Source organism: Salvelinus fontinalis, unplaced genomic scaffold, assembly GCF_029448725.1.
Source record: "Salvelinus fontinalis isolate EN_2023a unplaced genomic scaffold, ASM2944872v1 scaffold_0035, whole genome shotgun sequence".
NCBI lineage: Eukaryota > Metazoa > Chordata > Actinopteri > Salmoniformes > Salmonidae > Salvelinus > Salvelinus fontinalis.
The window spans coordinates 202039-221062 of record NW_026600244.1 but is presented as its reverse complement, the minus strand read 5'-3'; the positions used below and the strand labels follow the sequence as shown (position 1 = coordinate 221062).

Here is a 19024-nt window from a genome sequence, read left to right as displayed (position 1 = left end):
AGTGTAACTGTATAGTTCTAATAGAGGGAAGGGTAAGTGTAGCTGTATAGATGGAGAGGGAAGGGTAAGTCTAGCTGTATAGTTCTAATAGAGGGAAGGGTAAGTGTAGCTGTATAGATGGAGAGGGAAGGGTAAGTGTAGCTGTATAGTTCTAATAGAGAGGGAAGGGTAAGTGTAGCTGTATAGATGGAGAGGGAAGGGTAAGTGTAGCTGTATAGTTCTAATAGAGAGGGAAGGGTAAGTGTAGCTGTATAGATGGAGAGGGAAGGGTAAGTGTAGCTGTATAGTTCTAATAGAGAGGGAAGGGTAAGTGTAGCTGTATAGATGGAGAGGGAAGGGTAAGTGTAGCTGTATAGTTCTAATAGAGAGGGAAGGGTAAGTGTAGCTGTATAGATGGAGAGGGAAGGGTAAGTGTAGCTGTATAGTTCTAATAGAGGGAAGGGTAAGTGTAGCTGTATAGTTGGAGAGGGAAGGGTAAGTGTAGCTGTATAGATGGAGAGGGACGGGTAAGTGTAGCTGTATAGATGGAGAGGGAAGGGTAAGTGTAGCTGTATAGATGGAGAGGGAAGGGTAAGTGTAGCTGTATAGATGGAGAGGGAAGGGTAAGTGTAGCTGTATAGTTGGTGAGGGAAGGGTAAGTGTAGCTGTATAGTTCTAATAGAGGGAAGGGTAAGTGTAGCTGTATAGTTCTAATAGAGGGAAGGGTAAGTGTAGCTGTATAGTTCTAATAGAGAGGGAAGGGTAAGTGTAGCTGTATAGATGGAAAGAGAAGGGTAAGTGTAGCTGTATAGATGGAGAGGGAAGGGTAAGTGTAACTGTATAGTTCTAATAGAGGGAAGGGTAAGTGTAACTGCATAGTTCTAATAGAGGGAAGGGTAAGTGTAGCTGTATAGATGGAGAGGGAAGGGTAAGTGTAGCTGTATAGATGGAGAGGGAAGGGTAAGTGTAGCTGTATAGATGGAGAGGGAAGGGTAAGTGTAACTGTATAGTTCTAATAGAGGGAAGGGTAAGTGTAGCTGTATAGATGGAGAGGGAAGGGTAAGTGTAGCTGTATAGTTCTAATAGAGGGAACGGTAAGTGTAGCTGTATAGATGGAGAGGGAAGGGTAAGTGTAGCTGTATAGTTATAATAGAGGGAAGGGTAAGTGTAGCTGTATAGTTATAATAGAGGGAAGGGTAAGTGTAGCTGTATAGATGGAGAGGGAAGGGTAAGTGTAGCTGTATAGATGGAGAGGGAAGGGTAAGTGTAGCTGTATAGATGGAGAGGGAAGGGTAAGTGTAGCTGTATAGATGGAGAGGGAAGGGTAAGTGTATCTGTATAGATGGAGAGGGAAGGGTAAGTGTAGCTGTATAGTTCTAATAGAGGGAAGGGTAAGTGTAGCTGTATAGTTCTAATAGAGAGGGAAGGGTAAGTGTAGCTGTATAGATGGAGAGGGAAGGGTAAGTGTAGCTGTATAGATGGAGAGGGAAGGGTAAGTGTAGCTGTATAGTTCTAATAGAGAGGGAAGGGTAAGTGTAGCTGTATAGTTCTAATAGAGGGAAGGGTAAGTGTAGCTGTATAGATGGAGAGGGAAGGGTAAGTGTAGCTGTATAGTTCTAATAGAGGGAAGGGTAAGTGTAGCTGTATAGTTCTAATAGAGAGGGAAGGGTAAGTGTAGCTGTATAGATGGAGAGGGAAGGGTAAGTGTAGCTGTATAGTTCTAATAGAGAGGGAAGGGTAAGTGTAGCTGTATAGTTCTAATAGAGAGGGAAGGGTAAGTGTAGCTGTATAGATGGAGAGGGAAGGGTAAGTGTAGCTGTATAGTTCTAATAGAGAGGGAAGGGTAAGTGTAGCTGTATAGTTCTAATAGAGGGAAGGGTAAGTGTAGCTGTATAGATGGAGAGGGAAGGGTAAGTGTAGCTGTATAGATGGAGAGGGAAGGGTAAGTGTAGCTGTATAGTTCTAATAGAGAGGGAAGGGTAAGTGTAGCTGTATAGTTCTAATAGAGGGAAGGGTAAGTGTAGCTGTATAGTTCTAATAGAGGGAAGGGTAAGTGTAGCTGTATAGATGGAGAGGGAAGGATAAGTGTAGCTGTATAGTTCTAATAGAGGGAAGGGTAAGTGTAGCTGTATAGTTCTAATAGAGGGAAGGTTAAGTGTAGCTGTATAGATGGAGAGGGAAGGGTAAGTGTAGCTGTATAGATGGAGAGGGAAGGGTAAGTGTAGCTGTATAGTTCTAATAGAGGGAAGGGTAAGTGTAGCTGTATAGTTGGAGAGGGAAGGGTAAGTGTAGCTGTATAGATGGAGAGGGACGGGTAAGTGTAGCTGTATAGATGGAGAGGGAAGGGTAAGTGTAACTGTATAGATGGAGAGGGAAGGGTAAGTGTAGCTGTATAGATGGAGAGGGAAGGGTAAGTGTAGCTGTATAGATGGAGAGGGAAGGGTAAGTGTAACTGTATAGTTCTAATAGAGGGAAGGGTAAGTGTAGCTGTATAGATGGAGAGGGAAGGGTAAGTGTAGCTGTATAGATGGAGAGGGAAGGGTAAGTGTAGCTGTATAGATGGAGAGGGAAGGGTAAGTGTAACTGTATAGTTCTAATAGAGGGAAGGGTAAGTGTAGCTGTATAGATGGAGAGGGAAGGGTAAGTGTAGCTGTATAGATGGAGAGGGAAGGGTAAGAGTAACTGTATAGTTCTAATAGAGGGAAGGGTAAGTGTAGCTGTATAGATGGAGAGGGAAGGGTAAGTCTAGCTGTATAGTTCTAATAGAGGGAAGGGTAAGTGTAGCTGTATAGATGGAGAGGGAAGGGTAAGTGTAGCTGTATAGTTCTAATAGAGAGGGAAGGGTAAGTGTAGCTGTATAGATGGAGAGGGAAGGGTAAGTGTAGCTGTATAGTTCTAATAGAGAGGGAAGGGTAAGTGTAGCTGTATAGTTCTAATAGAGGGAAGGGTAAGTGTAGCTGTATAGATGGAGAGGGAAGGGTAAGTGTAGCTGTATAGTTATAATAGAGGGAAGGGTAAGTGTAGCTGTATAGTTATAATAGAGGGAAGGGTAAGTGTAGCTGTATAGATGGAGAGGGAAGGGTAAGTGTAGCTGTATAGATGGAGAGGGAAGGGTAAGTGTAGCTGTATAGATGGAGAGGGAAGGGTAAGTGTAGCTGTATAGATGGAGAGGGAAGGGTAAGTGTATCTGTATAGATGGAGAGGGAAGGGTAAGTGTAGCTGTATAGTTCTAATAGAGGGAAGGGTAAGTGTAGCTGTATAGTTCTAATAGAGAGGGAAGGGTAAGTGTAGCTGTATAGATGGAGAGGGAAGGGTAAGTGTAGCTGTATAGTTCTAATAGAGAGGGAAGGGTAAGTGTAGCTGTATAGATGGAGAGGGAAGGGTAAGTGTAGCTGTATAGTTCTAATAGAGAGGGAAGGGTAAGTGTAGCTGTATAGTTCTAATAGAGGGAAGGGTAAGTGTAGCTGTATAGATGGAGAGGGAAGGGTAAGTGTAGCTGTATAGATGGAGAGGGAAGGGTAAGTGTAGCTGTATAGTTCTAATAGAGAGGGAAGGGTAAGTGTAGCTGTATAGTTCTAATAGAGGGAAGGGTAAGTGTAGCTGTATAGTTCTAATAGAGGGAAGGGTAAGTGTAGCTGTATAGATGGAGAGGGAAGGGTAAGTGTAGCTGTATAGTTCTAATAGAGGGAAGGGTAAGTGTAGCTGTATAGTTCTAATAGAGGGAAGGTTAAGTGTAGCTGTATAGATGGAGAGGGAAGGGTAAGTGTAGCTGTATAGATGGAGAGGGAAGGGTAAGTGTAGCTGTATAGTTCTAATAGAGGGAAGGGTAAGTGTAGCTGTATAGTTGGAGAGGGAAGGGTAAGTGTAGCTGTATAGATGGAGAGGGAAGGGTAAGTGTAGCTGTATAGATGGAGAGGGAAGGGTAAGTGTAGCTGTATAGATGGAGAGGGAAGGGTAAGTGTAGCTGTATAGATGGAGAGGGAAGGGTAAGTGTAGCTGTATAGATGGAGAGGGAAGGGTAAGTGTAGCTGTATAGATGGAGAGGGAAGGGTAAGTGTAGCTGTATAGTTGGTGAGGGAAGGGTAAGTGTAGCTGTATAGTTCTAATAGAGGGAAGGGTAAGTGTAGCTGTATAGTTCTAATAGAGGGAAGGGTAAGTGTAGCTGTATAGTTCTAATAGAGAGGGAAGGGTAAGTGTAGCTGTATAGATGGAGAGGGAAGGGTAAGTGTAACTGTATAGTTCTAATAGAGGGAAGGGTAAGTGTAACTGTATAGTTCTAATAGAGGGAAGGGTAAGTGTAGCTGTATAGATGGAAAGAGAAGGGTAAGTGTAGCTGTATAGATGGAGAGGGAAGGGTAAGTGTAACTGTATAGTTCTAATAGAGGGAAGGGTAAGTGTAACTGTATAGTTCTAATAGAGGGAAGGGTAAGTGTAGCTGTATAGATGGAGAGGGAAGGGTAAGTGTAGCTGTATAGATGGAGAGGGAAGGGTAAGTGTAGCTGTATAGATGGAGAGGGAAGGGTAAGTGTAACTGTATAGTTCTAATAGAGGGAAGGGTAAGTGTAGCTGTATAGATGGAGAGGGAAGGGTAAGTGTAGCTGTATAGATGGAGAGGGAAGGGTAAGAGTAACTGTATAGTTCTAATAGAGGGAAGGGTAAGTGTAGCTGTATAGATGGAGAGGGAAGGGTAAGTCTAGCTGTATAGTTCTAATAGAGGGAAGGGTAAGTGTAGCTGTATAGATGGAGAGGGAAGGGTAAGTGTAGCTGTATAGTTCTAATAGAGAGGGAAGGGTAAGTGTAGCTGTATAGATGGAGAGGGAAGGGTAAGTGTAGCTGTATAGTTCTAATAGAGAGGGAAGGGTAAGTGTAGCTGTATAGTTCTAATAGAGGGAAGGGTAAGTGTAGCTGTATAGATGGAGAGGGAAGGGTAAGTGTAGCTGTATAGTTATAATAGAGGGAAGGGTACGTGTAGCTGTATAGTTATAATAGAGGGAAGGGTAAGTGTAGCTGTATAGATGGAGAGGGAAGGGTAAATGTAGCTGTATAGATGGAGAGGGAAGGGTAAGTGTAGCTGTATAGATGGAGAGGGAAGGGTAAGTGTATCTGTATAGATGGAGAGGGAAGGGTAAGTGTAGCTGTATAGTTCTAATAGAGGGAAGGGTAAGTGTAGCTGTATAGATGGAGAGGGAAGGGTAAGTGTATCTGTATAGATGGAGAGGGAAGGGTAAGTGTAGCTGTATAGTTCTAATAGAGGGAAGGGTAAGTGTAGCTGTATAGTTCTAATAGAGAGGGAAGGGTAAGTGTAGCTGTATAGATGGAGAGGGAAGGGTAAGTGTAGCTGTATAGTTCTAATAGAGAGGGAAGGGTAAGTGTAGCTGTATAGATGGAGAGGGAAGGGTAAGTGTAGCTGTATAGTTCTAATAGAGAGGGAAGGGTAAGTGTAGCTGTATAGTTCTAATAGAGGGAAGGGTAAGTGTAGCTGTATAGATGGAGAGGGAAGGGTAAGTGTAGCTGTATAGATGGAGAGGGAAGGGTAAGTGTAGCTGTATAGTTCTAATAGAGAGGGAAGGGTAAGTGTAGCTGTATAGTTCTAATAGAGGGAAGGGTAAGTGTAGCTGTATAGTTCTAATAGAGGGAAGGGTAAGTGTAGCTGTATAGATGGAGAGGGAAGGGTAAGTGTAGCTGTATAGTTCTAATAGAGGGAAGGGTAAGTGTAGCTGTATAGATGGAGAGGGAAGGGTAAGTGTAGCTGTATAGTTCTAATAGAGGGAAGGGTAAGTGTAGCTGTATAGTTCTAATAGAGGGAAGGGTAAGTGTAGCTGTATAGATGGAGAGGGAAGGGTAAGTGTAGCTGTATAGATGGAGAGGGAAGGGTAAGTGTAGCTGTATAGTTCTAATAGAGGGAAGGGTAAGTGTAGCTGTATAGATCGAGAGGGAAGGGTAAGTGTAGCTGTATAGTTCTAATAGAGGGAAGGGTAAGTGTAGCTGTATAGATGGAGAGGGAAGGGTAAGTGTAGCTGTATAGATGGAGAGAGAAGGGTAAGTGTAGCTGTATAGTTCTAATAGAGGGAAGGGTAAGTGTAGCTGTATAGTTCTAATAGAGGGAAGGGTAAGTGTAGCTGTATAGATGGAGAGGGAAGGGTCAGTGTAGCTGTATAGTTCTAATAGAGAGGGAAGGGTAAGTGTAGCTGTATAGTTCTAATAGAGGGAAGGGTAAGTGTAGCTGTATAGTTGGAGAGGGAAGGGTAAGTGTAGCTGTATAGATGGAGAGGGACGGGTAAGTGTAGCTGTATAGATGGAGAGGGAAGGGTAAGTGTAGCTGTATAGATGGAGAGGGAAGGGTAAGTGTAGCTGTATAGTTCTAATAGAGGGAAGGGTAAGTGTAGCTGTATAGATGGAGAGGGAAGGGTAAGTGTATCTGTATAGATGGAGAGGGAAGGGTAAGTGTAGCTGTATAGTTCTAATAGAGGGAAGGGTAAGTGTAGCTGTATAGATGGAGAGGGAAGGGTAAGTGTAGCTGTATAGTTATAATAGAGGGAAGGGTAAGTGTAGCTGTATAGTTATAATAGAGGGAAGGGTAAGTGTAGCTGTATAGATGGAGAGGGAAGGGTAAGTGTAGCTGTATAGATGGAGAGGGAAGGGTAAGTGTATCTGTATAGATGGAGAGGGAAGGGTAAGTGTAGCTGTATAGTTCTAATAGAGGGAAGGGTAAGTGTAGCTGTATAGTTCTAATAGAGGGAAGGGTAAGTGTAGCTGTATAGATGGAGAGGGAAGGGTAAGTGTAGCTGTATAGATGGAGAGGGAAGGGTAAGTGTAGCTGTATAGTTCTAATAGAGGGAAGGGTAAGTGTAGCTGTATAGATGGAGAGGGAAGGGTAAGTGTAGCTGTATAGATGGAGAGGGAAGGGTAAGTGTAGCTGTATAGTTCTAATAGAGAGGGAAGGGTAAGTGTAGCTGTATAGTTCTAATAGAGAGGGAAGGGTAAGTGTAGCTGTATAGTTCTAATAGAGGGAAGGTTAAGTGTAGCTGTATAGATGGAGAGGGAAGGGTAAGTGTAGCTGTATAGATGGAGAGGGAAGGGTAAGTGTAGCTGTATAGTTCTAATAGAGGGAAGGGTAAGTGTAGCTGTATAGATGGAGAGGGAAGGGTAAGTGTAGCTGTATAGTTCTAATAGAGGGAAGGGTAAGTGTAGCTGTATAGATGGAGAGGGAAGGGTAAGTGTAGCTGTATAGATGGAGAGAGAAGGGTAAGTGTAGCTGTATAGTTCTAATAGAGGGAAGGGTAAGTGTAGCTGTATAGTTCTAATAGAGGGAAGGGTAAGTGTAGCTGTATAGATGGAGAGGGAAGGGTCAGTGTAGCTGTATAGTTCTAATAGAGAGGGAAGGGTAAGTGTAGCTGTATAGTTCTAATAGAGGGAAGGGTAAGTGTAGCTGTATAGTTGGAGAGGGAAGGGTAAGTGTAGCTGTATAGATGGAGAGGGACGGGTAAGTGTAGCTGTATAGATGGAGAGGGAAGGGTAAGTGTAGCTGTATAGATGGAGAGGGAAGGGTAAGTGTAGCTGTATAGATGGAGAGGGAAGGGTAAGTGTAGCTGTATAGTTGGTGAGGGAAGGGTAAGTGTAGCTGTATAGTTCTAATAGAGGGAAGGGTAAGTGTAGCTGTATAGTTCTAATAGAGGGAAGGGTAAGTGTAGCTGTATAGTTCTAATAGAGAGGGAAGGGTAAGTGTAGCTGTATAGATGGAAAGAGAAGGGTAAGTGTAGCTGTATAGATGGAGAGGGAAGGGTAAGTGTAACTGTATAGTTCTAATAGAGGGAAGGGTAAGTGTAACTGTATAGTTCTAATAGAGGGAAGGGTAAGTGTAGCTGTATAGATGGAGAGGGAAGGGTAAGTGTAGCTGTATAGATGGAGAGGGAAGGGTAAGTGTAGCTGTATAGATGGAGAGGGAAGGGTAAGTGTAACTGTATAGTTCTAATAGAGGGAAGGGTAAGTGTAGCTGTATAGATGGAGAGGGAAGGGTAAGTGTAGCTGTATAGATGGAGAGGGAAGGGTAAGTGTAACTGTATAGTTCTAATAGAGGGAAGGGTAAGTGTAGCTGTATAGATGGAGAGGGAAGGGTAAGTCTAGCTGTATAGTTCTAATAGAGGGAAGGGTAAGTGTAGCTGTATAGATGGAGAGGGAAGGGTAAGTGTAGCTGTATAGTTCTAATAGAGAGGGAAGGGTAAGTGTAGCTGTATAGATGGAGAGGGAAGGGTAAGTGTAGCTGTATAGTTCTAATAGAGAGGGAAGGGTAAGTGTAGCTGTATAGTTCTAATAGAGGGAAGGGTAAGTGTAGCTGTATAGATGGAGAGGGAAGGGTAAGTGTAGCTGTATAGATGGAGAGGGAAGGGTAAGTGTAGCTGTATAGTTCTAATAGAGAGGGAAGGGTAAGTGTAGCTGTATAGATGGAGAGGGAAGGGTAAGTTTAGCTGTATAGATGGAGAGGGAAGGGTAAGTGTAGCTGTATAGATGGAGAGGGAAGGGTAAGTGTAGCTGTATAGATGGAGAGGGAAGGGTAAGTGTAGCTGTATAGTTCTAATAGAGGGAAGGGTAAGTGTAGCTGTATAGATGGAGAGGGAAGGGTAAGTGTAGCTGTATAGATGGAGAGAGAAGGGTAAGTGTAGCTGTATAGTTCTAATAGAGGGAAGGGTAAGTGTAGCTGTATAGTTCTAATAGAGGGAAGGGTAAGTGTAGCTGTATAGATGGAGAGGGAAGGGTCAGTGTAGCTGTATAGTTCTAATAGAGAGGGAAGGGTAAGTGTAGCTGTATAGTTCTAATAGAGGGAAGGGTAAGTGTAGCTGTATAGTTGGAGAGGGAAGGGTAAGTGTAGCTGTATAGATGGAGAGGGACGGGTAAGTGTAGCTGTATAGATGGAGAGGGAAGGGTAAGTGTAGCTGTATAGATGGAGAGGGAAGGGTAAGTGTAGCTGTATAGTTCTAATAGAGGGAAGGGTAAGTGTAGCTGTATAGATGGAGAGGGAAGGGTAAGTGTATCTGTATAGATGGAGAGGGAAGGGTAAGTGTAGCTGTATAGTTCTAATAGAGGGAAGGGTAAGTGTAGCTGTATAGATGGAGAGGGAAGGGTAAGTGTAGCTGTATAGTTATAATAGAGGGAAGGGTAAGTGTAGCTGTATAGTTATAATAGAGGGAAGGGTAAGTGTAGCTGTATAGATGGAGAGGGAAGGGTAAGTGTAGCTGTATAGATGGAGAGGGAAGGGTAAGTGTAGCTGTATAGATGGAGAGGGAAGGGTAAGTGTAGCTGTATAGATGGAGAGGGAAGGGTAAGTGTATCTGTATAGATGGAGAGGGAAGGGTAAGTGTAGCTGTATAGTTCTAATAGAGGGAAGGGTAAGTGTAGCTGTATAGTTCTAATAGAGGGAAGGGTAAGTGTAGCTGTATAGATGGAGAGGGAAGGGTAAGTGTAGCTGTATAGATGGAGAGGGAAGGGTAAGTGTAGCTGTATAGATGGAGAGGGAAGGGTAAGTGTAGCTGTATAGTTCTAATAGAGGGAAGGGTAAGTGTAGCTGTATAGATGGAGAGGGAAGGGTAAGTGTAGCTGTATAGATGGAGAGGGAAGGGTAAGTGTAGCTGTATAGTTCTAATAGAGAGGGAAGGGTAAGTGTAGCTGTATAGATGGAGAGGGAAGGGTAAGTGTAGCTGTATAGATGGAGAGGGAAGGGTAAGTGTAGCTGTATAGTTCTAATAGAGGGAAGGGTAAGTGTAGCTGTATAGTTCTAATAGAGGGAAGGGTAAGTGTAGCTGTATAGTTGGAGAGGGAAGGGTAAGTGTAGCTGTATAGATGGAGAGGGAAGGGTAAGTGTAGCTGTATAGATGGAGAGGGAAGGGTAAGTGTAGCTGTATAGATGGAGAGGGAAGGGTAAGTGTAGCTGTATAGATGGAGAGGGAAGGGTAAGTGTAGCTGTATAGATGGAGAGGGAAGGGTAAGTGTAGCTGTATAGTTCTAATAGAGGGAAGGGTAAGTGTAGCTGTATAGTTCTAATAGAGGGAAGGGTAAGTGTAGCTGTATAGATGGAGAGGGAAGGGTAAGTGTAGCTGTATAGTTGGAGAGGGAAGGGTAAGTGTAGCTGTATAGATGGAGATGGAAGGGTAAGTGTAGCTGTATAGTTCTAATATAGGGAAGGGTAAGTGTAGCTGTATAGATGGAGAGGGAAGGGTAAGTGTAGCTGTATAGTCCTAATAGAGAGGGAAGGGTAAGTGTAGCTGTATAGTTCTAATAGAGGGAAGGGTAAGTGTAGCTGTATAGTTCTAATAGAGAGGGAAGGGTAAGTGTAGCTGTATAGTTCTAATAGAGGGAAGGGTAAGTGTAGCTGTATAGTTCTAATAGAGAGGGAAGGGTAAGTGTAGCTGTATAGTTCTAATAGAGGGAAGGGTAAGTGTAGCTGTATAGTTCTAATAGAGAGGGAAGGGTAAGTGTAGCTGTATAGTTCTAATAGAGGGAAGGGTAAGTGTAGCTGTATAGATGGAGAGGGAAGGGTAAGTGTAGCTGTATAGATGGAGAGGGACGGGTAAGTGTAGCTGTATAGTTCTAATAGAGAGGGAAGGGTAAGTGTAGCTGTATAGTTCTAATAGAGGGAAGGGTAAGTGTAGCTGTATAGATGGAGAGGGAAGGGTAAGTGTAGCTGTATAGATGGAGAGGGAAGGGTAAGTGTAGCTGTATAGATGGAGAGGGAAGGGTAAGTGTAGCTGTATAGATGGAGAGGGAAGGGTACGTGTAGCTGTATAGTTCTAATAGAGAGGGAAGGGTAAGTGTAGCTGTATAGTTCTAATAGAGAGGGAAGGGTAAGTGTAGCTGTATAGATGGAGAGGGAAGGGTAAGTGTAGCTGTATAGATGGAGAGGGAAGGGTAAGTGTAGCTGTATAGATGGAGAGGGAAGGGTAAGTGTAGCTGTATAGATGGAGAGGGAAGGGTAAGTGTAACTGTATAGATGGAGAGGGAAGGGTAAGTGTAGCTGTATAGATGGAGAGGGAAGGGTAAGTGTAGCTGTATAGATGGAGAGGGAAGGGTAAGTGTAGCTGTATAGATGGAGAGGGAAGGGTACGTGTAGCTGTATAGTTCTAATAGAGAGGGAAGGGTAAGTGTAGCTGTATAGTTCTAATAGAGAGGGAAGGGTAAGTGTAACTGTATAGATGGAGAGGGAAGGGTAAGTGTAGCTGTATAGTTCTAATAGAGGGAAGGGTAAGTGTAGCTGTATAGTTCTAATAGAGGGAAGGGTAAGTGTAGCTGTATAGATGGAGAGGGAAGGGTAAGTGTAGCTGTATAGATGGAGAGGGGAGGGTAAGTGTAGCTGTATAGTTCTAATAGAGGGAAGGGTAAGTGTAGCTGTATAGATGGAGAGGGAAGGGTAAGTGTAGCTGTATAGTTCTAATAGAGGGAAGGGTAAGTGTAGCTGTATAGATGGAGAGGGAAGGGTAAGTGTAGCTGTATAGATGGAGAGGGAAGGGTAAGTGTAGCTGTATAGATGGAGAGGGGAGGGTAAGTGTAGCTGTATAGTTCTAATAGAGGGAAGGGTAAGTGTAGCTGTATAGATGGAGAGAGAAGGGTAAGTGTAGCTGTATAGATGGAGAGGGAAGGGTAAGTGTAGCTGTATAGATGGATGTCTAGACTCTACTATAATACACACAGTCCAGTTCAAAGTGAATGATGGCAGGCTTGTGTTGCAAATGGCTTATTTGCATATAGACCTACTGTAGCTCTGATTGGCTATGGCCCACCGGTCTGCAGTAGACTCCGGTCCTGGACGAGACAGATATTTTATTAAGGTTTATTTACTGCAGTGTCTTAGTTGTCCAAACACACGGCCACTTTCCCACTCTACGTGTCACGTTCCTGACCTGTTTTCTCTTGTTTTGTATGTCTTTATTGGTCAGGGCGTGAGTGTTGGGTGGGCAGTCTATGTTTTCTATTTCTATGTTGGGTTTTGTGTTCGGCCTGGTATGATTCTCAATTAGAGACAGTTGTGTATCGTTTGTCTCTGATTGAGAGTCATACTAAGGCAGCCAGGGTTTCACTGGTGTTTTGTGGGTGTTTGTTTCCTGTGTCAGCGTTTGGGCCACACAGGACTGTGTCAGGTTAGTCACGTTTGTTGTTTTGTTAATTTGTAGTGTTTGTTGGTTTGCCATTAGAATCATGAATACCTCCTACTCCGCATCTTGGTCCGATCCATGCTCCTCCTCGTCTGAGGAGGAGAACGACATTGACAACCGTTACAGAAACACCCACCAAACCAGGACCAAGCGGATTGGAGAAGGACGGCAAGAACAAAAGCAATGGAGAGAAGAGGAATGGACATGGGAGCAAATACTCAACGGAGAAGGACCCTGGGCTAAGGTGGGAGAGAATCGCCGCTCTCGGGAGGAGAAGGAGGCAGCCACAGCCCAGGAGCGCTGGTATGAGGAGGCAGCACGTAAGAGAGGCTGGAAGCCCGAGAGGCTCACCCAAAAATTTCTTGGAGGGGGGGGGGGGGCTAAAGGGGAGTGTGGCGAAGCCGGGTTGGTTACCTGAGCCAACTCCCCGGGCTTACCGTGGAGTGAGAGGGCGTCGTACTGGTCAGACACCGTGTTATGCGGTAAAGCGCACGGTGTCCCCAGTACGCGTGCTTAGCCCAGTGCGGGCTATTCCACCTTGCCGCACTGGGAGGGCTAGGTTGGGCATCGAGCCGGATGTCATGAAGCCGGCCCAACGTATCTGGCCTCCAGTACGTCTCCTCGGGCCGGCGTACATGGCACCAGCCTTACAGGTGGTGTCCCCGGTTCGCCTGCATAGCCCAGTGTGGGCTATTCCACCTCGCCGCACTGGCAGGGCTACGGGGACCATTCAACCTGGTAAGGCTGGAGAGGCTCGGTGCTCAAGAGCGCGTGTCCTCCTTCACGGTCCGGCATATCCGGCGCCACCTTCCCGCCCCAGCCCAGTACCACCAGTGCCTACACCACGCACCAGGCTTCCAGTGCATCTCCAGAGCCCTGTTCCTCCTCCCCGCACTCGCCCTGAAGTGCGTGCCCTCAGCCCGGTACCTCCAGTTCCGGCACCACGCATCAGGCCTATTGTGCGTCTCAGCCGGCCAGAGTCTGCCGTCTGCCCAGCGGTGCCTGAACTGCCCGGCTGCCCAGCGCCGTCTGAGCCATCCGTCTGCCCAACGCCGTCTGAGCCATCCGTCTGCCCAACACCGTTTGAGCCATCCGTCTGCCCAACGCCGTCTGAGCCATCCGTCTGCCCAACGCCGTCTGAGCCATCCGTCTGCCCAACGCCGTCTGAGCCATCCGTCTGCCCAACGCCGTCTGAGCCATCCGTCTGCCCAACGCCGTCTGAGCCATCCGTCTGCCCAACGCCGTCTGAGCTATCCGTCTGCCCAGCGCCGTCTGAGCCATCCGTCTGCCCAACGCCGTCTGAGCTATCCGTCTGCCCAGCGCCGTCTGAGCCATCCGTCTGCCACGAGCCATTAGAGCCGCCCGTCTGTCCCGAGCCGTTAGAGCCGTCCGTCAGTCAGGAGCTGCCAGAGCCGCCAGCCAGTCAGGAGCTGCCAGAGCCGCCAGCCAGTCAGGAGCTGCCAGAGCCGCCAGCCAGTCAGGAGCTGCCAGAGCCGCCAGCCAGTCAGGAGCTGCCAGAGCCGCCAGCCAGTCAGGAGCTGCCAGAGCCGCCAGCCAGTCAGGAGCTGCCAGAGACGCCAGCCAGTCAGGAGCTGCCCTACGGTCATGAGCTGCCCTCCAGTCATGAGCTGCCCTCCAGTCATGAGCTGCCCTCCAGTCATGAGCTGCCCTCCAGTCATGAGCTGCCCTTCAGTCATGAGCTGCCCTCCAGTCATGAGCTGCCCTCCAGTCATGAGCTGCCACCCAGTCATGAGCTGCCACCCAGTCATGAGCTGCCACCCAGTCATGAGCTGCCACTCAGTCCGGAGCTGCCACTCAGTCCGGAGCTGCTGCCCCTTATCCCGGAGCTGCTGCCCCTTATCCCGGAGCTGCTGCCCCTTATCCCGGAGCTGCTGCCCCTTATCCCGGTGCTGGTCCTTATCCCGATGCTGCCCCTTCATTTAGGTGGGTTGAGTTGGAGGGTGGTCATTGGGAGGGGGATACGGAAGCGGGGAGTGACTATGGTGGGGTGGGGACCTCGCCCAGAGCCTGAGCCACCACCGTGGTCAGATGCCCACCCAGACCCTCCCCTAGACTTTGTGCTGGTGCGCCCGGAGTTCGCACCTTAAGGGGGGGGTTATGTCACGTTCCTGACCTGTTTTCTCTTGTTTTGTATGTCTTTATTGGTCAGGGCGTGAGTGTTGGGTGGGCAGTCTATGTTTTCTATTTCTATGTTGGGTTTTGTGTTCGGCCTGGTATGATTCTCAATTAGAGACAGGTGTGTATCGTTTGTCTCTGATTGAGAGTCATACTAAGGCAGCCAGGGTTTCACTGGTGTTTTGTGGGTGTTTGTTTCCTGTGTCAGCGTTTGGGCCACACAGGACTGTTGCAGGTTAGTCACGTTTGTTGTTTTGTTAATTTGTAGTGTTTGTTGGTTTGCCATTAGAATCATGAATACCTCCTACTCCGCATCTTGGTCCGATCCATGCTCCTCCTCGTCCGAGGAGGAGAACGACATTGACAACCGTTACACTACGTCATTCCCAAACACTCTATGAATTAATGAAAACGTTAAAATTACCTTATCTAAGTGCTCACTTCACAGAACATGTAAAAACAGGTGTCATAGTCTTCCTGGGGGTGTACACAAACACATTTCAATACGATTTCATGTAGGAGAGAGGGTAGGAGGAGAGGGTAGGAGGAGAGGGTAGGAGGAGGGTAGGAGAGAGGGTAGGAGGGAGGGTAGGAGAGAGGGTAGGAGAGAGGGTAGGAGAAAGGGTAGGAGAGGGGAGGAGGGAGGGTAGGAGGGGGGGTAGGGGGAGGGTAGGAGAGAGGGTTGGGGGAGGGTAGGAGAGAGGGTAGGAGAGAGGGTAGGAGAGAGGGTAGGGGGAGGGTACGAGAGAGGGTAGGAGAGAGGGTAGGAGAAAGGGTAGGAGGGAGGGTAGGAGAGAGGGTAGGAGGGAGGGTAGGGGGAGGGTAGGAGAGAGGGTAGGGGGAGGGTAGGAGGAAGGGTAGGAGAGAGGGTAGGGGGAGGGTAGGAGAGAGGGTAGGGGGAGGGTAGGAGAGAGGGTAGGAGAGAGGGGAGAGGGTAGGAGGGAGGGTAGGAGGGAGGGTAGGAAGGAGGGTAGGAGGGAGGGTAGGAGGGAGGGTAGGAAGGAGGGTAGGAGAGCGGGTAGGGGGAGGGTAGGAGAGAGGGTAGGGGGAGGGTAGGAGAGAGGGTAGGAGAGAGGGGAGAGGGTAGGAGGGAGGGTAGGAGGGAGGGTAGGAGAGAGGGTAGGAGAGAGGGTAGGAAGAGGGGGTTGGAAGAGGGGGTTGGAAGAGAGGGTTGGAGGGAGGGTAGGGGGAGGGTAGGAGAGAGGGTAGGAGAGAGGGTAGGAAGAGAGGGTAGGAAGAGAGGGTAGGAGAGAGGGTAGGGGAGAGGGTAGGAAGAGAGGGTAGGAGAGAGGGTAGGAAGAGAGGGTAGGAGAGAGGGTAGGAGGAGAGGGTAGGAGAGAGGGTAGGAAAAGAGGGTAGGGGAGAGGGTAGGAGAGAGGGTAGGACGAGAGGGTAGTAAGAGAGGGTAGGAGAGAGGGTAGGAGAGAGGGTTGGAGAGGGTTGGAGAGAGGGTAGGGGAGAGGGTAGAAGAGAGGGTAGGAAGAGAGTGTTGGAAGAGAGGGTTGGAAGAATATCAATTCCACACATTCCATTGGCTGCTTCGATAAGCTGCTGTGTGTTTCCATGGTGACATAACGGCCATGTTTCCATGGTGACATAATGGCCATGTTTCCATGGTGACATAATGGCCATGTTTCCATGGTGACATAACGGCCATGTTCTGATGTCTCTATTTAAACAGCATGTAATGAAATCCTCCTCAATGTGACTATTTCTCACTAGTTGGTCTTCATTTACAACGTTAAAGGACTGATGAGGAATTAGAGCTGCTGATTGGCTGCTGTTAAACCCTTAAATGGGTTCCTATTGGTTGTTGTTAAACTTTGATGTATTCCTGTGTGTCAGGGGTGATGAGGAGTTAGGGGCTGCTGATTGGCTGCTGTTAAACCCTTAAATTGGTTCCTATTGGTTGTTCAACGTTGATGTATTCCTGTGTGTCAGGGGTGTCGTGATGAAGAGGGTGTCACGACCTGCTGAGGAACACGGCTGTCCGCTTCCTGTCAAACACTTCAAACCAGAAACCCGGAAGAGAGGTGGGTGGTTATTAAAACAGCCTCATCTCTCTCCTGTCTACAGGGTTAGGGTTACACCCCTACAGGGAACATCAGTCACGTCTCCTGTCTACAGGGAACATCAGTCACGTCTCCTGTCTACAGGGAACATCAGTCACGTCTCCTGTCTACAGGGTCAGGGTTACACCACTACAGGGAACATCAGTCACGTCTCCTGTCTACAGGGTTAGGGTTACACCACTACAGGGAACATCAGTCACGTCTCCTGTCTACAGGGAACATCAGTCACGTCTCCTGTCTACAGGGTTAGGGTTACACCACTACAGGGAACATCAGTCACCTCTCCTGTCTACAGGGAACATCAGTCACGTCTCCTGTCTACAGGGTTAGGGTTACACCACTACAGGGAACATCAGTCACGTCTCCTGTCTACAGGGAACATCAGTCACGTCTCCTGTCTACAGGGAACATCAGTCACGTCTCCTGTCTACAGGGTTAGGGTTACACCACTACAGGGAACATCAGTCACGTCTCCTGTCTACAGGGTTAGGGTTACACCACTACAGGGAACATCAGTCACGTCTCCTGTCTACAGGGAACATCAGTCACGTCTCCTGTCTACAGGGTCAGGGTTACACCACTACAGGGAACATCAGTCACGTCTCCTGTCTACAGGGTTAGGGTTACACCACTACAGGGAACATCAGTCACGTCTCCTGTCTACAGGGAACATCAGTCACGTCTCCTGTCTACAGGGAACATCAGTCACGTCTCCTGTCTACAGGGTTAGGGTTACACCACTACAGGGAACATCAGTCACGTCTCCTGTCTACAGGGAACATCAGTCACGTCTCCTGTCTACAGGGTTAGGGTTACACCACTACAGGGAACATCAGTCACGTCTCCTGTCTACAGGGAACATCAGTCACGTCTCCTGTCTACAGGGTTAGGGTTACACCACTACAGGGAACATCAGTCACGTCTCCTGTCTACAGGGAATATCAGTCACGTCTCCTGTCTACAGGGTTAGGGTTACACCACTACAGGGAACATCAGTCACGTCTCCTGTCTACAGGGTTAGGGTTACACCCCTACAGGGAACATCAGTCACGTCTCCTGTCTACAGGGAACATCAGTCACGTCTCCTCTCTACAGGGAACATCAGTCACGTCTCCTGTCTACAGGGTTAGGGTTACACCACTACAGGGAACATCAGTCACGTCTCCTGTCTACAGGGAACATCAGTCACGTCTCCTGTCTACAGGGAACATCAGTCACGTCTCCTGTCTACAGGGAACATCAGTCACGTCTCCTGTCTACAGGGAACATCAGTCACGTCTCCTGTCTACAGGGTTAGGGTTACACCACTACAGGGAACATCAGTCACGTCTCCTGTCTACAGGGAACATCAGTCACGTCTCCTGTCTACAGGGTTAGGGTTACACCACTACAGGGAACATCAGTCACGTCTCCTGTCTACAGGGTTAGGGTTACACCCCTACAGGGAACATCAGTCACGTCTCCTGTCTACAGGGAACATCAGTCACGTCTCCTGTCTACAGGGAACATCAGTCACGTCTCCTGTCTACAGGGTTAGGGTTACACCACTACAGGGAACATCAGTCACGTCTCCTGTCTACAGGGTTAGGGTTACACCACTACAGGGAACATCAGTCACGTCTCCTGTCTACAGGGAACATCAGTCACGTCTCCTGTCTACAGGGAACATCAGTCACGTCTCCTGTCTACAGGGTTAGGGTTACACCACTACAGGGAACATCAGTCACGTCTCCTGTCTACAGGGAACATCAGTCACGTCTCCTGTCTACAGGGAACATCAGCCATGTCTCCTGTCTACAGGGTTAGGGTTACACCACTACAGGGAACATCAGTCACGTCTCTGTAATAAAGAAAATGTCCATGTTTGTTTCAAGCCTACTATAAATGACATCTCAATTGGTTTGCTGTAAAGCAACAAAATAATTGTGTCACTCAGCCTTATTGACCATAACACGTGCTCTGTTCCCCGTTTCCACAGTCCTGCTGTACGTGAGGAAGGAGTCAGATGAGGTGTTTGACGCCTTGATGCTGAAGTCTCCCACCCTGATGGCCTTGCTGGAAGCAGTAAGTACTACTAAATATATATTAACTACTAAAAATATATAAACTACTAAATATATATAAACTACTAAATATACATAAACTACAAAAAATATATAAACTACTAAATATATATAAACTACTAAATATATATAAACTACAAAAAATATATAAACTACTAAAAATATATTATATATAGTATATATATATATAAAAATATACTTTTATAAATGAGGTAGGGGCTTGGATCAGAAAACCAGTCAGTATCTGGTGTGACCATCATTTACCTCATGCAGCGCTACACATCTCCTTCACATAGAGTTGGTCAGGCTGTTGATGGATCAGGCTGTTGATGGATCAGGCTGTTGATTGATCAGGCTGTTGATTGATCAGGCTGTTGATTGGTCAGGCTGTTGATTGATCAGGCTGTTGATTGGTCAGGCTGTTGATTGATCAGGCTGTTGATGGATCAGGCTGTTGATTGATCAGGCTGTTGATTGGTCAGGCTGTTGATTGATCAGGCTGTTGATTGATCAGGCTGTTGATTGGTCAGGCTGTTGATTGGTCAGGCTGTTGATTGATCAGGCTGTTGATTGATCAGGCTGTTGATTGATCAGGCTGTTGATTGGTCAGGCTGTTGATTGATCAGGCTGTTGA

General features: G+C 47.1%; 1 protein-coding gene across 1 annotated transcript in view; it reads left to right on the top strand.

The window, feature by feature from the left end:
• The window catches only part of LOC129842350 (grainyhead-like protein 2 homolog), a 74569-nt gene that overhangs the window by 54357 nt on the left and 1188 nt on the right, over nt 1-19024 (top strand). The window contains exons 20-21 of the mRNA XM_055910870.1: nt 16197-16288; nt 18306-18391. Coding sequence (XP_055766845.1) covers nt 16197-16288; nt 18306-18391 — 178 coding nt within the window. The remainder of the gene's footprint in view (nt 1-16196; nt 16289-18305; nt 18392-19024) is intronic.